Source organism: Sceloporus occidentalis, unplaced genomic scaffold (assembly GCF_023333645.1).
Source record: "Sceloporus occidentalis isolate IW3139 unplaced genomic scaffold, rSceOcc1.0.p SCAF_89, whole genome shotgun sequence".
In the NCBI taxonomy this organism is placed as follows: Eukaryota; Metazoa; Chordata; class Lepidosauria; order Squamata; family Phrynosomatidae; genus Sceloporus; species Sceloporus occidentalis.
The window spans coordinates 2701977-2718556 of record NW_028317069.1 but is presented as its reverse complement, the minus strand read 5'-3'; the positions used below and the strand labels follow the sequence as shown (position 1 = coordinate 2718556).

Sequence of the window (16580 nt, the reverse complement as noted above, 5' to 3'; positions counted from 1 at the left end):
TGATAGCTCTAGCCCCCATTTATGGATGGTATAGGTAACTTAAAAACCTCTTTGTTGTTGGAGAAATACAATGCATGTTGAGATGTTTAAGAGGTATAAGAATTGTTCAGTCCAATAACATAAGAGGCTCAATCTCAAGTTTTTGTGATTCATATGTTTGGTCATCACCTGACTGGTTGGGTTGGGCTTTTCACACGAATGGCTTCCTAGAGAAGCTTGTATTTGAGAACTCCAGATGTTTTGTCACACAAGCCTGTAAAACTAGGCTTCTCGTTTGGTCGTATTCCTCAAAAAAGTTGTGCTTGAGACATCCAGGCAGCCCATCATACTACCTGACTAGCAGGGTTTCTCATGTGAATGGTCTGATGTCTAACAAGATGTGAACTCCGAGAGAAGGACTTCCCGCATTCAGCACACGTGAAGGGCCTCTCTCCAGTGTGGACCTTCTGATGCCGCACTAGGTGTGAACTGTGACCGAAGCACTTCCCACACTCAGTGCAGAGATATGGTTTCTCACCAGTGTGAACCCTCTGGTGTATTATCAGATTCGAACTACTAATAAACCTTTTGCCACATTCGTTGCAAACATAGGGTCTTTCACCGGTATGGACCCGTTGGTGCATCACCAGATAAGATCCACTGATAAAACTTTTCCCGCACACTTTGCACAGATGAGGTCTTTCCCCCGTGTGTGTCCTCTGGTGTATAATAAGACTGGCTTTCTGAGTAAAACTCTTGCCGCACTCTTTACATATAAAAGACTTGGCTTCTGTTTGTATTTTTCTATTCGCCATTGGCTTAGAAATATGTGGAATGTGCCTCCGACGTTCTGTTTGGACTCCTTGATAACTAGAACTGTAATTTCCACCACGTTTGTTTATGAGGCTTTTCTGTCCTACGTGTGTTGATTGATGAATAAGAAAAAGTGAATGTTCTTTAAAGGTGTCCCCACATACACTGCAAGCGTACATTTTGGTGCAGATGTTTATGCAGCTTTCTGAGGTTTCCTGTTGTTCCTCGTTGGCTGGAGTATAGTCATCACTTGTGGAGCTCCCTTTTTGGCATAAAACAGTTTCTTCAGGACCATTTTTCTTGTCAATTTCCTTTACCTTGTTACATCTTAAAGGAATTACATGCTGCTCCTCTCTCCATGGTAAAGAGGAAGAATCTATTTTATTTATAATGTTACTACCTGTAAAACAAAGACAAAAGTGAGCAAAAGATGACTACAATATTTTCCAGTCCCGGTAGTTACCACAAATTACTTTTAACCTATCTTCTGCAAAGGGGTTTATTTTCAATATGAACTGGTATTTGCATAGTTGGTTAAACATTAGAACTTACATCCAGGCTTCTTTTAAGAACCATACATTTTCTACCAGACAGATGTTTAGTCATCAACCCATGAGCTAACTTTGAGGTGCTTCACGCTTCTTACCCAATGAATTACAGATGCGGTGCCTCCTCTTAGTGTATAAATCGCTGATCACGCATAACTCTTCTCCTCGATGAATCCTAGGTACAATCTCAGGTTTCACATACAGATAACCTAGTAGTAAGAAGGAGTCATAGTTAACAATCTTGAAGAAAGTTACATCTTTATAATTCATATGACACATTTTGTTTTAGAAAATATGCAGGGCCTTCACGGTTCTTGTGTAGTCTAAACATCCTAATAAATTAATATGCAACAAAAGAAGATTCCGGGCTATGTATGCCTTGACTTGAAGCCAACGGTTGTCATTTAGTACATACCACCATTTACAGGCAGAACTTCCACAAACATTCTTGCATACATGGTCCTTTAGAAAACAAAATGGCTGCCTTTAGCGTTTGTGTAACACTTTAAATATATAATAGATTGCAGTTACATACATCAAAAAAGAATAGAAGCAGTTAAACACACACACATACGGTAATTCCGGAATTCACAGGAAAATCTTTTCACTTTTTACTGAATTCGTCTCACCCACTAAGTTGGGACGCTGGTGAATTTTCGTTTTGACATTTTCGTTGTGCTCCTTTTGTCGATCTTCCAGAGAGTCCAGCTCTTCCACAGAGAAACAGACTGTGACGTCACCAGATTTAATAGATTCCTGGAAATCGAGAGTAATACAGGTTCATTCCGCCACATTTTCAGCTGTAATTCTCAACTTACAGAACTAAAAGTAGTTTGAAAATACAACATTTCAAAAACATGTCGAAAACATTTGTTCTTTAAAAGCAAAGTTGAGTTTTGCATGCATGGATGCACTTTATTTAATATTTTAATACAGTATATTTGAAGCAACAGCCTCTGGAACCACATACGGGGGACAGATATGTAGATTTTAAGAATGCAGTTACCTGCATGTCCCCTTGCTTGACATCAGAGTCATCGCTGGAATCTGACCCCCATTCATCCATAAGAACCCGGGGTTTCTGCCAGGTACATATGAGATAAAGAACATTAAGAGGGTGCATATAAAGGGGCATATAGGATAATGTACTACAGGCAATACAAATAGCTATAGCCAAGTCACAGTGTTGTGTTAGAAAGCCACCAAAAGCTACACAAATATTTTTACTTCTGGTAGAATTCCCTTTCTACTCCTCTTAAAGTTCCACCACCACATTCTCATGAAAATGTCTTCCCATAATGCATTTCCTTCCCATGTGATATTATTTCATATTTGTCTCATCCCTGCTCCTCCATACTAATATCCTGGCATCATATTCATCATACCCATTCACATGTCATCATTCGTACTATTATCATTCTTCAGAGTCAGCGTTTTAGCTACCAAACTACCAGAATTATTCCAACTTTGGTAAAGTAGGTTCAATTAGTCCCATCCAGAAAAAGAACTGATGGGGCAGTGCGCTAGAATAAAACATGAGTTGGCACCTTGACCCACGGAGATGTCATAATCAACATTTGTCCTGTTTGTTGCATAAATATAAGAATTAGTAACATTTTATTATTTTGTTTCCAGTTTACCTTCTATACTGTTCTCTGCTCCTCTGAAACCACTCAATGGCTGTGATCCCATTCCCATAGCCTTCCTGGCCAGCCCTCCTCCCACCAAGCCAGTCATCCTAGCCTTTCTGACCACTGCAGTCCTACACACTATTATCTCTCCATTTTTCCCCATCTAACTTTTCTCCATGCCTGTTCTTATTTCCTATTCTTCTTTGTGTCTCTCCAACCTTTCCTTCAGGTGCAGGGTTAGACAAAGTATCTGTATCCGGACACCAGTGTCTGTGACAATATAATTCTTCCAAATGGGGCGCACATCCACATAGGGGAAAAAAGATTTTTGAAAAAAATATAGTGTGACTCTGTATGCAAATAAGGCTTAGCAATACTGCAAGTAAGTAGTGCACTCACATTTCCAAGGACATAAATGCGCTCATCATAAAATATTCTTTAATTCTTTGTGGCTAAAAAATATAAAAACACAGCAGCAATGGCACAGTATCACTTGGTCATGTGGATAAGGTAAAATATTGCACTTACAACAGACGAAATGTACAAAAGCGTGCACAAGGTAATCAGCTTTTAAACCAGGCACAGGAAAGTCCACCGTCCAGCAGCAAGAACTTTCACAATATATCCCTCTCTCTCAACGCGTTTCACCGGACAACCGGCTTCCTCAGGAGATGAATCAGGATTTTCCTTTGAAGCTTGCCCGAAAATCTAACATAGACCACGTTCCTTATAACTCAACAAATCCAGAGTGGTTCCAGACTGCTGCTGGACGGTGGACTTTCCTGTGCCTGGTTTAAAAGCTGATTACCTTGTGCACGCTTTTGTACATTTCGTCTGTTGTAAGTGCAATATTTTACCTTATCCACATGACCAAATGATACTGTGCCATTGCTGCTGTGTTTTTATATTTTTTAGCCACAAAGAATTAAAGAATATTTTATGATGAGCGCATTTATGTCCTTGGAAATGTGAGTGCACTACTTACTTGCAGTATTGCTAAGCCTTATTTGCATACAGAGTCACACTATATTTTTTTCAAAAATCTTTTTTCCTCTATGTGGATGTGCGCCCCATTTTGAAGAATTGTATAGATCATTAAGTGTTGGAGGATACGCTTATTTGGGTGCTGCTGCCTAATTAGGGAAAGTATTACTTATTAATTTACGCGAGTGGTGTGTGTTTTCTTTTCTTGTGTTTCTGTGACAATATGGAAGTCATTGCTGCTACACAAATGAATATCATCATTCTATATCAAATGCATTCACTGTGCTGTTTCAGTGCCTGATCTACTACCTCCCACCTGGTTTTGCAGCGATCCCCACCATCCCTTAGACCATGCCCCCAACTGTAAGGGCAGCGTATGTGTGTGTATGGACAGGTGTGTAAGGGCAGTGTGTATGTCTGTGTGTTTATGGGCAGGTGTGTGTAAAGGCAGTGTATGTGTATATGTGTATTTATGGGCAGGTGTGTGTAAAGGCAGTGTGTAAGGGTCCTGGGAGGGAGGCTAACATTAGCCTTTTTTTTTTAATTAAAAAAAATATCTGCTGTTGTTGACTACTCTTCCAATGATACTCAGTCAGCATTATGGTGGACACCTGCCAGGCTGAGAATCATAGGAATTGTAGCTCACAGCTAGCATTTTCAGCTTTAATGTTGACTGCACTAACCATGATGCTCAGCCAGCATCATGGAAGCAGTATGTCTGTGGTTCACATGCAGATGATATGACAGGTGTTAGTTGTGAATTTAAACTACCATGATGCCTAGTGATGTGGACGCCTGGCTGACTGAGCATCATTGGAATTGTAATTCACAGCTAACATCTGTCTGTCTGAGCCTCATCGGAATTCGATGTGTTCTTTATTTTTAATATGCATGACTGTGCTGACAAAAATGTAGCGTGTTTTAAGTAGCGATGCAAGCGCGGCATTGTAAAGTGCAATTGTATCGATGAATTCCGCGAGAGCGTTTAAAAAAAAAAAAAAGCATACCTCCCAAAAAATGTTGGGAGGTATGCTTAGACGTCTTTATTCTGCCTGCTGCATTCCGTCGTCTTTCACAGCTGTTTTTTGCAATGCATCTGTCATCAATTCTCATTCATACGCCTTGTTATCAATCTGCTGCAAATCTCAACCCAAACCCCTGCCTTACCTGCTCTATTAATTTACGCTGCTCATCAACACATTTAGGGATCTTCAGACCTCTGAATACAGGAGGAGGGGAATTCATAGGGAATGAAGGGGTAGAAAGGGACCTTTGGAACCGATTGGCTACTGGAGAAGGCTGTGCAGTGCAAAGGCTTCTGGGAATTGTAGTCTTATGCCTTATGGGCAAGCATTCCATTTGGCTGATGTGAACTACAACTCCTAGCATACTCTCTATCTTCCGGGAAGAAACAGAAGCCAATAAATGCAGAAATACCAATCAGTTTTGCTCTAACTGGGTACACAAAAGGCTAACTGTTCAACTTAGATGTTGAGATCTGGTGTAAGAAAGTGTCCTTTTAATTTCTACTCAATTTGTCGATGGTCTTCTGCTCACATCTTTTATGTTTTTTCACTTTTCATCCAAGGATCCGTCACATATTTTAACCCCTAGAATGCTTGATTTACTGTTCCTTATGTGCTTATTATGATCTGTATTTAAATAATGTGCATTCCTGGGTGAGATGAATAGATTTTCAAGACCTCATAAAGCAATATATTAGTTATACTACGAATGGTTTCCTTTCAAATGACGAGTACTCCTTATACCGCTGACGTAAGGATTAGATTATAGTTCCCATATCTCCCAAGTATCCCGTTTTTCCATGAGACAGTATCGATTTTTGGTCCCTGCCCCTCCGAGCAGGCAGTGGGGATCATGGGCCAGTTGGGGAGATCTTCTGATCTCCACCAAACGGACCACTGGGTCATGAAATAGATTTTTTTTAGACCTCAATAACAGCATCAACATGGCCTCCTGGCAAAGTACTGAAACTTGATTTGAGAGACTAGGTGATCATCTTGGCCAAGGGTTGACCAACAAAACTGTATGACCTCGGATAACAGACTGATCAGATATCGTCCAGAGACTCCTGGAAACCAACTCATTTTGAATCAGGCTGAACAGAATTCAGTAATTTGTTTCACAATCTCTGTCTCTGGACAGGCCCAGATTGGCCATGTGGCCCACCAGGAAAACGCTCCAGAGTCAAATTGGCTTCTGCAGCGTGTGGCCAGCCGCTGGACGTGACCATAAAAACTAAGCATGCGTTCTCGAGTATCCATCCGTCGCTGCACCCACGGCTTCAGTCGGCTGCTGGCCTTAAAGTGCCAGGGCCACCTCGTGCCCAACCTGGCCCTGTCTACCCCTTAAAACCAGCTATGTGGCAAGCTCAATAAAAAAAAGGCATACACGTACTCGTCTTAAATATTTTTGACAGTACTATTCTCCGCAAAAATCGATAATAACATATGTTTTATTTAAGGGACGTGGCCAAGAGATCCAAAAGCTATCTACACATAAGTAATGCATACTGCATTCCTTCTTTGGGGTTACCACGGTAACTACTGCAGAGCCCAGAGATTAAAGAACCTAAGGAACATGCCAAATCCCAAGATTAAGAAGATGCATAATATATGTTTGTTTTCACATGAAGCATTAGATTAGTTAAGAAAACATTTTGACGCAACATTTTTGCAACACCAAATAAACAGAAACCCGGAAGCAAAATGCAAAAGGTTACATGCAAACCAAGCCTCCTTTTAAACCCTCCCCCCTGTTTACAATGAGAGCAGTGTGGCATTCTGGGAGTTGTAGTTTAGGTGGCTTCAAACCCATATTAAGTGAAAGGGGGATGGAGACTACAAATTCCAGGATTCCCTGTCCAAATCCCAGATTAAATAGCTCCGGTCTCAAAGCAAATCTCTTCAGTGGTTTCGGATCTGAAGATCATTCATTGATGATTACGAAGCTATAATACACAAGGTAGGAGCCGTTATTATTGTACCGATGTCCTGAATGCTATTGGTTAAAAATAATATGTTTATGTTTAAAATGCCTTATTGAAACTTATAGACCTTTGTATTTTTAGAGGTCTGTTGTTATGTTTCCTTTAAGTGATTACAATGTAAATAAACTACTAGATCGTGAGCTTGCAAGCCGAGCCCTCTGTACCTAATGTATCGGTTTGTCGTAGTCCGTCAGTTTTTGTTTTTTCAGACTCTTTGAATGTAGGGACTGTAAGAAGCGCTGCCGAAATTGTTGACGCTATATAAATAAAAATAAATAATAGTACCAATAATAATTTTTTAATTCAAGATAATATCAACAAATATTGGTTTATTCTCAGCAGCATTTTAATTTTATTTTTTTTCGGTACCTATTAAATTAATTTTTAAATAATGGAATTGATTATGCAGATTTTTGCAAAACGTACACAGATTTCTTATTTTTAAAGTGCTAGGCCATGACGGCTTTATTTTGTGAATTTTCACTGGATTTTTAGACTTGTAGAAAAATTTTTGTTTTTTTGTGATTTTTGGTTGATATTTAAAAGACGGATAAAGATAAAAATGGTAATTTATGCTAAAGGAAAGTATATATATTATTTACAATTTGTAATTGTAGAGAACTGACAAATTATGCCTTTTTCTTTGAAAAATATAAGGAAAAATAATTTTTTTTTTAAAATATTGTGATTTGTGCATACATATTTTGTGTCGCTTGGACTGCTTTTTATTTTACTTAAAGAGTGGTAGATAAGTGAAATAGCCTCCCAGCAGAAGTGGTAGAGGTAATATCCAGATGGAAACATGCATGGCATATGGCTAATAATAAATCTTTTATTTATATAGTGCCAACAATGTACGTAGCGCTTAATACAATATATAAATTTAAAGGGTCTGACAAAACTAAAACTGACAGACTAAGACAAAGCCTGTTTTTGTCTTTGGGGATTATTTACTAACAAGGGAGTTTGCAGGAGAATGTAGTATCTCAACTTCCTGATAGCAATATGCGTTATTAAGGGCAGCCACCATATAAGATGGTCTGAGCTGGCCCTGTATAATGCATGAGTAATATTGGAAAGCTCTTAAAACCCTCTTCATTGAAGTGTCCGTGCATTATAAAGGGCCAGCTCGGCCCTTCTAATCGACCGTTTTCCCTAGTGCAAGACTCTTAATCAGTCCATGGTCTCGCCTTAGATTCAGGATAGCCTTATGCCTATCCCATGCATGTTTTAATTCCCTTACTGTATTAGCCTCTATCACTTCTGATGGAAGGCTGTTCCACTTATCTACCAGCCCCTCAGTAAAGTCAAACTTCCTTACATTACACCTAAGCCTCTGACCCTCATGTCATGGAGTTGATTAACGCAGAGCTTTGTTTTATAGAGGGAGATGAAGTTCGAGGACGTTGCAGTGTATTTCTCAGAAGAAGAGTGGAAGTATTTAGATGATGCGCAAAAGGCCCTGTACAAGGATGTGATGATGGATATTTACCAGACTCTGGTGTCCCTGGGTAAGATATTGCTCCACCATTTGTAGAATATCCATTTGCCACTTCAAGATGGTTGGCGTGAACTCCTTGTCGAAGGAAACACTCGGAGAAAAGTAGCTTTTGCAGGATTATGTTATTTATGGGTCCATCCTTCAATCAACACAGAATATATATATATATATATATATATATATATATATATATATATATATATATGGCATCCCCCAAAAGAGGAGAAAAAAACCCCAAGATAAGAGCAAAGCGCATTTCGGGGGTTCTCTGTTGCTCCTCTTTTGGTGGATGGATGGACCAATAAATTACTTGTTTATGCTCCTTGTATGTTTATTTAGTATACTTGCCTTAAAAAAAGTAGAATTTGGTGATGCACCTTAAAAGTTAGCCTGATAGAAAGAAGGCTGTCTGGTGACAAAAACAATGATTCTACAGTTCTTGTAGCTGTAGATAGATTTTAAATTCTATATTTCTTCCACCAGGGTGGATGGAGAAGAAATATAGTTCTCCGGTAGAAAACTGTAACCTAGACGAAGAGACTAAAAACCACGTGCTGAAGAATCTCCTGGGGTATGATGTGGGACCTTTTACTTCCATCCGTATATATAATGTTCGGAAGCCTAAACGGATGATGGCTTCCAACAAGAAGACTGATCTAGAGAACTTCGACATAGATCAATACTTTAGATCTTCACAGAGCGGTGATAGCTGCAACTCCAAACTAGAGTTTGATACGGGCTGTGCGTATAATCTGCGAAAAACAAAAGAGATATCAACCTCTAGTAATACGTATGATCTAGAGCACAGGAAATTTGAGGAACATCTCAAGTATTTTGAAAGTAGCGAGAGCTGCAATTCGGAACCAGAGTATGGGTCTCGGCGGCGCATTCGGAAAAAAAATAAGTGTCGAATCAAAAAAATTAAATTAAGTGTGAGAAGCCAAAGTGTTCCAAAGGAAACTTTTTTGAAAACAAAAGAAGATCTTACGTGTTCTGAATGTGGAAAAACGTACATTAAGAAATCATATTTGGTTAAACACCAAAGAAAGCATACGGAAAAGTCACTTCATGAATGCTCTGAATGTGGGAAATGCTTTTCACAAAAATTCCATCTTCTCCGACACAAGCGGTGTCATGCGGTGAAGAAGCCTTTTTCTTGTGAGGACTGTGAGAAATGCTTCTCTGATAGCTCAACATTATTGAAGCACCAGAGGATCCACTCTGGAACCAAACCTTTTGAATGTTTAGAATGTGGAAAATGCTTTACAATCAGCACATACCTTATTGTCCACCAGAGAACCCACACTGGTGAAAAACCATATAAATGTTCAGAATGTGGGAAAAGTTTCAGCCAAAGCTCTTCGCTGATCATACACCAGAGGGTCCACACTGGAGAAAAGCCATATGCCTGTACAGTTTGCCGGAAAACATTCAACCACCATTCGCATCTTGTAACTCATCGACGGATCCACACAGGTGAAAGGCCCTTCTCGTGCCCTGATTGCAACAGGAAATTTAACCATAGCTCTCATTTGGTTTGCCACAGGAGGACTCATACGGGTGAGAAGCCATATGCTTGCACCGAATGTGAAAGGGCCTATGCTCAAAGACAACAGCTTGTTAGACATCTGAGGGCTCATGCAGAAGAAGGACTTGTTCCGCCTAAGTGATTATCCCTCTAGACTAAAACTGCACAACCACTGAATTCACAAATTACGTTATTATTGACGTTTTTGGGAAGGAGAACACTGAAGAAGAGGATAGTTTCTCTACAGTACATTTGTCCATAGCCAAGGATTTTGTTAGGCTACCTTAGACTGTACTGTCGGGAAGGTATGAAGACCAGAGTTGGGATCCACTGTTGCAATGTCCCAATTTATTTATTTTTGTTACACGTCGAATATAAAAAAAAAAAAAATGGGAAAGTTAAACTTGTTTTAATAATAAAAAGAAACGTTATTCTTTCTGTTACCAAAAATAAAAAATATATTAAAATTTCTGAAAAGCAGACTCTTGTCTAAATTATTAAAGAAAGAGGAGTGTAAACTAAAAGTTGTGTTCTTGCTATTTTATAATGGTCAAAAAGCCTGATTTCATGAAGGATCTGATTTCCAAATGCTCAGAAAAATAATCGGACCTCAAAAAGAGGTCTGACTACAAAACTAAGATGCCCCACAGTGCTGCAGGGGACTTGGATCCTCCTCTCTGGATGTCGGTGGACATCTGTGCGACATGCGCTGACAAACTCCGCTGCTACCCGGATCTATACTGTTTGACTTGGGTAAAACTTGGCATGACCGTGAACATGTCACTCTGTTTTGTTTGCTACAAATCCTTGCTACAAATCCTTGCAAACGACAACCGAAAGACCATGAATATCTGTTAATATGTAAAAAATAAATAAATAAATAACTACGCAAATATCGTTAACCACTATACAAAAAGAGGATGTAACAAACAAGCGAATAAATGTTAGTATGCAAGTGTGTATGTTAGCACCACTTTAAAGGGGGAATTGTCACATTCCCTATTGTCTCTGATCACACTTCTCACGCTTAAAACCATGATTCATTTTTGTATCTTTTTCAATATGATGTCAGTTATTTTCTTGAGCGCTCTGAGTAGGAAGAACCATATTTTGTTAAAACTCTTCAGAAACAAACAGTATCTTGTTATCGCAAACATTGAAAGGCTTGCTAACATATTCCAGGTTGTCCATCCTGACAATCGTCAAGGTACTTAAACTACAATCCAAATACATTCTTAGGGTGCAGGGTTGATTACCAAAATCAATAACACTATGTTCTTGAAATTTTATGGCACAGATGATGTCATATTGATTGTTGCTTGTCGGTTGTCTTCTGTCTTCATTGGATTTTGTGCACACACCAGTCCCTAACAGGTTAGAGGATGACTGGATCTCTGCCATGAAAATTTCTTGTTTGAATTCCTTGTTATGTATGTAAGCATATATACTATTGACAGACCGAGAGTCTTGATTGTTCGGTGAAGATACGTTAGCATTTCCAGTGCATTGTATATATCTCGTCACATTGTCATTGATCCTGAAAAGAACTTTGTTTGGGTCTCGGATCAGAATTACTGAAGAAGAAAATGGAAAACCCAAAATATTAAACATGCATCCCAAGTACCTTGCTGCCCAATGTTGCTGCCCCACTGTCCTGATTTTGTGGCTTTACAGAAAAAGTGGGCAAGTGACCCCACCTCCGGCCATCCCTACTTCCACATCCAGTCCCGCCTACTCTCCGCCCATAGCCACACCCCAACACCGGTGTCCCAATTTGGCTAAATCATAAACATTTTCTTTATTCTAGTTAGCAAGTTCTTTCTGTTAAAGACAACCAAAGTGTATTTAAATAATTTAATTTCATCGATAAATGAAGCCCCACCCACCCTTCCTCCTTCCAACACGTTCCTGTACTTCAGTGATGCTTAAAAAATTGGGTACCTTTTGTCATCATGTGATGTCATAACCTACCCACCAACACTTCTGTCATCAGCATGCTGCACTTGTTTTACGTAGGCAGATTTTTCTACGTATCCTGTCTAAAGAAAACCCCACGTGCCCAATGCTACCCACTGTGAAGGAACAATGACTTACCTCTATTAGCTTTTAGACATAATAACATCTGGGGAGGAAAATATTAAAATTAGCACTAAGGATCTACATTCTGTGTTATCCTTTGAAGGAGTCGAGGCCAAGTTTTTTTTTCCCCCAAAATATCTTCCATTTGCCACCCTACATCCCTGCAAGTAGATTTCTGAGGCTGTATAGTCTTGAGCTGCCACCTTCACGGTCTTCTATTATATCTAGTCAATGGTATACCACAGAATAAATCCCTGCTTGCTAACTAGTGACTTATTTAGAATACCTTTTTTTTCTATCTTTATTTTTTCTATCTTTTAGAAAGTTCTCAGGTATGACGTTCAGCATAAGCAATGTTGGACTTTGTATTTCATTTCACTAAGAATGCATATGCCATACATTGTCGTCCTTACCTGTGTCTTCTGAAATGTTTTCTGAAATACAAAAGAAATGAACACATTTTAGAAAAAGATGTTCTAAGAAGGGCAGAAGAACCAGAAGTTAACATATGACTCAAATGTAAAAGTGATTAAACCAACCTTCCCAGTCTAATTTAGGAGATGAGTTGTAAGAACTTTGAACATACATTCTAGGTAAAGCAAAGGGAAAGTCACCACCACAGCCCAACCAACCATACTTAGAGGTCAATAGTGGCTCCCTTAAGAAATTTTCAAGCAATAACATTCAAGCTTCAGGATAAAATATCAAAATATTGCCTCCTATGGTGGTATCATTGAGACCCCCCCTTGGTATTGTAGAATATATGTTATTTTCTATGGATTGGGGTATGTGGAAAACCCACACTTAGCACCTATGTCATGCTTCACTTAGGAGTGCTATTTGCCTTACTACTAATACATAGTGGTTCTATTGCCCTATCGACTGGGTACCTAATGGAAGAATTAAAGGGGACGGTCTACCCTATAATATACATATAGTCATGACATGGAGCTACTGCAATTGACTTTGGCCATGAAGCGCTGATAGACAGCCAATTTTGGTGACCCTCACAGTTCTATACCTTGTTTAACTTTATCTTCTTCAGGATTACATCTGTTGATCAGCTTTCTTACTGATAGGTCTAGAGGAGAAGCCACTTAAAAACTAAGACGATGGATATAGCCTTATCAAAGCTCCATCTGGCCATACTAAAGAATTACTCTTCAAGAAAACTCCAATCTATTTCACCCCATATTTTCTATTGCAACACTTACTTGATTTCTCTTGAACCTTTTCTGTGAAGAATATGTAGGTTAAAAAAAACCTCACTAAATTAACTGCTAAATAGAAAGGGTCAACCTATATACTTTTACTAGAATTACTATAAAATGATTGCTATTGTCTTCTGTGCATTCATTCAGATATATCTCAGTAAGCGGGTTGTGGGGTATGTACATGGGTTTCAGTATTTTTCTATGTCATTATATTGTAAGGCTTAACCAACATGTCTTGAAGGCATTCTGAAGAAACAAACAAATAAAATAAAATAAGATGAATGCATGATGGACCTTATATACACAGTTTATACATTTATATTATATGTGAATTTCGTGAAAATGTCTAATTTGTTCTCATTCTGTGGTCTTTAGGAGAGTTTTTAGGATATCTAGGCACTTTTTAAATAAATAATCCATCATTTTGATTGCATTGTAGGGACACTCCAAGATGGCGTCCACGTGGTTGTACGTTGGTACAGATTGGGAATCTATACAAGAACCCTGAGACTGGGATACATTTAAATTAAGCTTGTATTTACAATGCAACATGCCGGAAAATTACTTACTTGAACTGCTTCGATATGTTCCTAAAACAAGAGAGAAAAATAATTATTACATAGCAGGTTCATTGTGAGAGGTTTATTTTTATAAAAAATTCTACATTCTAAAGTCTACATATAATTCTCATACTACCAAATGCCCAAATCCTTCCTAAAAATGATGTAATATCATTTTTCAGAAAATGCTTAGTTGTCACGTAATGCTAAACGTGGCTGTGATAGGTTGTTGCCATTTAAGCTGAAAAGGCTTCCTAGAGGTTTCTGCCTTATTTTTGTGTGATATAACCTTCAATGTAAAAAAAGGAGAATGCTAGAGATTACATTTTAGAAATAAGCCTTGGTATGCAGATGATGGCTTATTTTACATAAATTGTATTTAACCATATATGGTAAAATTTGACCCAATGTCCTATGACTTCCTTAATATGGATTTCTATTTTTCTAAAAATAAAGACACAAAATATACAATTCTAAAACCTCAGTTTATACACTTATATACTCACTACATTCAATAGCAAGGTTTTCTGAAAAAAAGTAAAAATGACAATTAGATGTGATCATATTTCAACAAATATCAGTTTACACGAGATGTCCCTTTAAATTATTGTCTGACTGTAAACCCAGCCCCCTCTCCACCTGCCCCTAATAAACAGCATATGAAATGTATTGGGAGTTTTATCATTTTTAGGGTGAGAAGGGATTTTTTTAGATCTGTTTCGAAGTCTGCTTGAAAGTGAACACCCAGTAATAACGAATGACCATAGCTGGAGACTTCCCAAGGTAGGTGTCCAGGAGCTCTCCTCCTACTGGAGAAATGGCTTATGAAGGGGTGGGGCTAGCCTGTGGTGGGTGGGGAATGGGCGTGGCCAAACCAAGCCCACTTACTTAGAAAAAGAATAGACTGACCTGAGAAAACAGGGCTTCCCCTGGAGACTCCTGGTCAAACACGGAGAGTTCCCAGGTATGTTGACATATAGTTTGTAACGTACATTAAATTATCCAAAGAGTTACCTAATATGCATTGATACTTTCCTAAAATGAAAACAAAGATACATATCATACAGATATTAATTATTTTGATTAGATTTTTCCAAAACTAGGCAGATTCTGGACAAGTAAACTAAGGTACACCAGTCCAACAGAATATAATATATATTATATATATATATATATATATACACACACATGTCTGTGAGCATAGTAAATATAATCAAGATTGGAAAATGGAAAAATAATTTTACATATGGAGCTGACAGGGAAGACAAGCAAGGATGGGTTCTAGGGATATGGGTTCCATGGAGATGAGAAGTATCAGCAACAGAGGCCACATTTACCCATGTTCCCCACCATTTAGTAACATGTAAAGGCACGTGCATGGTGTGTGTGCACACAAGCTTTTCATAATATATTGTACGAGTCACCCATCCCACCATCTCACAGCAATGCTGTACAGTCATTATCATAATCATTAGATTCAAACTCACCATATCTTCTTTTCGTTCTGTTATTCTGTACACAACATAAAATATAGATGAGCGCAAGTGGAACTAAAATCTCCACGCAAACGGTTGGCAGACAATATTTCCAACAGCTGTCTAGAAGCTTGTATAGATTATCTAAGAGAAGAGGAACAAATATATTGGGAGCAATTCCTTTTTATATTGTGGTTTTTCATGGCCACGCAGAGCTGCCCCACCTATGGTGGTACTGGGTAACATGGGAGAGTTGGGGAGATCCTCTGACACGTGAGATGGCCAAATGGGAAAGGTCACTGAGTGGTCCTACCGTAGTCTGGCTTCTAACTACACATCTGGGCCCATATCTATCATGATCCCCCACAATGGTGTTCCAATCCTGAAAAGTGAGTGGTATGATTTAGTGTGTCACCATATAGAGAGTGGGGTATATGGTTACATATGCTTTCAAAACCTAAGACTTGCCTTCTTAGAGACCTTAAAGATCACAACATTACTTGGGAAGACAGGTCTTCTGAGGTCTTGAAATGTCAATCTGTATGTTTGCTACAAAAAGGTATTGAGAGAAAGAATGTATGAGAATACATAGAACGTATAATAATCAAGAATTTATAGGAACCAGTGGCTGCCTTGGTTGGTGACCACATCACACCATCGATCAAATAAAATACATCAATTAAAAAATATCTGTATAAAATGCCAGACTTTACTAAAACTTTCTGAACTCATTGTAGTTATCCTGTATGGTCCACTAACCCGAGATGAGGATTCTTGGACTTTTTTCGCTATTGCTCTCATTATTTTTGATGCTACAGGAAATGGAGACATTTGATAGGACTGCCACTGAAGACTTCACTGTTAAAAGTCCTGATGAATTTTTGATCTTTTGTTCAGATAAGGAGGTCAATGTTTTTCCTTTGCTGTCCTCCCACGTAATGTTAGGCTCAGGAGACCACCCTTCAGACTCACATTCAATTAAATAATCATTAATTCGGATTATAGGGTCAGTGCCCAAAACTGAAATAAGATGGAAAACATGAGTAAATATTAGGTTGGAGTCTCTGAATATCAAACACAATGAAATTCATTTGAATCTGGACTGAGGGTGACGGGTAATGAAATATAGTAAAATAGACTTTCCACCGACACTAAACTAGACACAGAGCACAAAAAATATGCTTATGTGGTGGTAACATGTGCACCATGGGAGCAGCCATCTCAACTTCCTGTTCTCAGTAATCACATATTTATTCGT

General features: G+C 38.6%; 1 protein-coding gene across 1 annotated transcript in view; it reads left to right on the top strand.

Moving 5' to 3' along the window:
- The first annotated feature begins 8355 nt into the window (after positions 1–8355).
- Positions 8356–16580, top strand: part of LOC149284703 (uncharacterized) — a 60755-nt gene continuing 52530 nt past the window's right edge. Inside the window, exons 1-2 of the mRNA XM_089496322.1 lie at positions 8356–8476; positions 8950–10121. Coding sequence (XP_089352448.1) covers positions 8356–8476; positions 8950–10121 — 1293 coding nt within the window. The remainder of the gene's footprint in view (positions 8477–8949; positions 10122–16580) is intronic.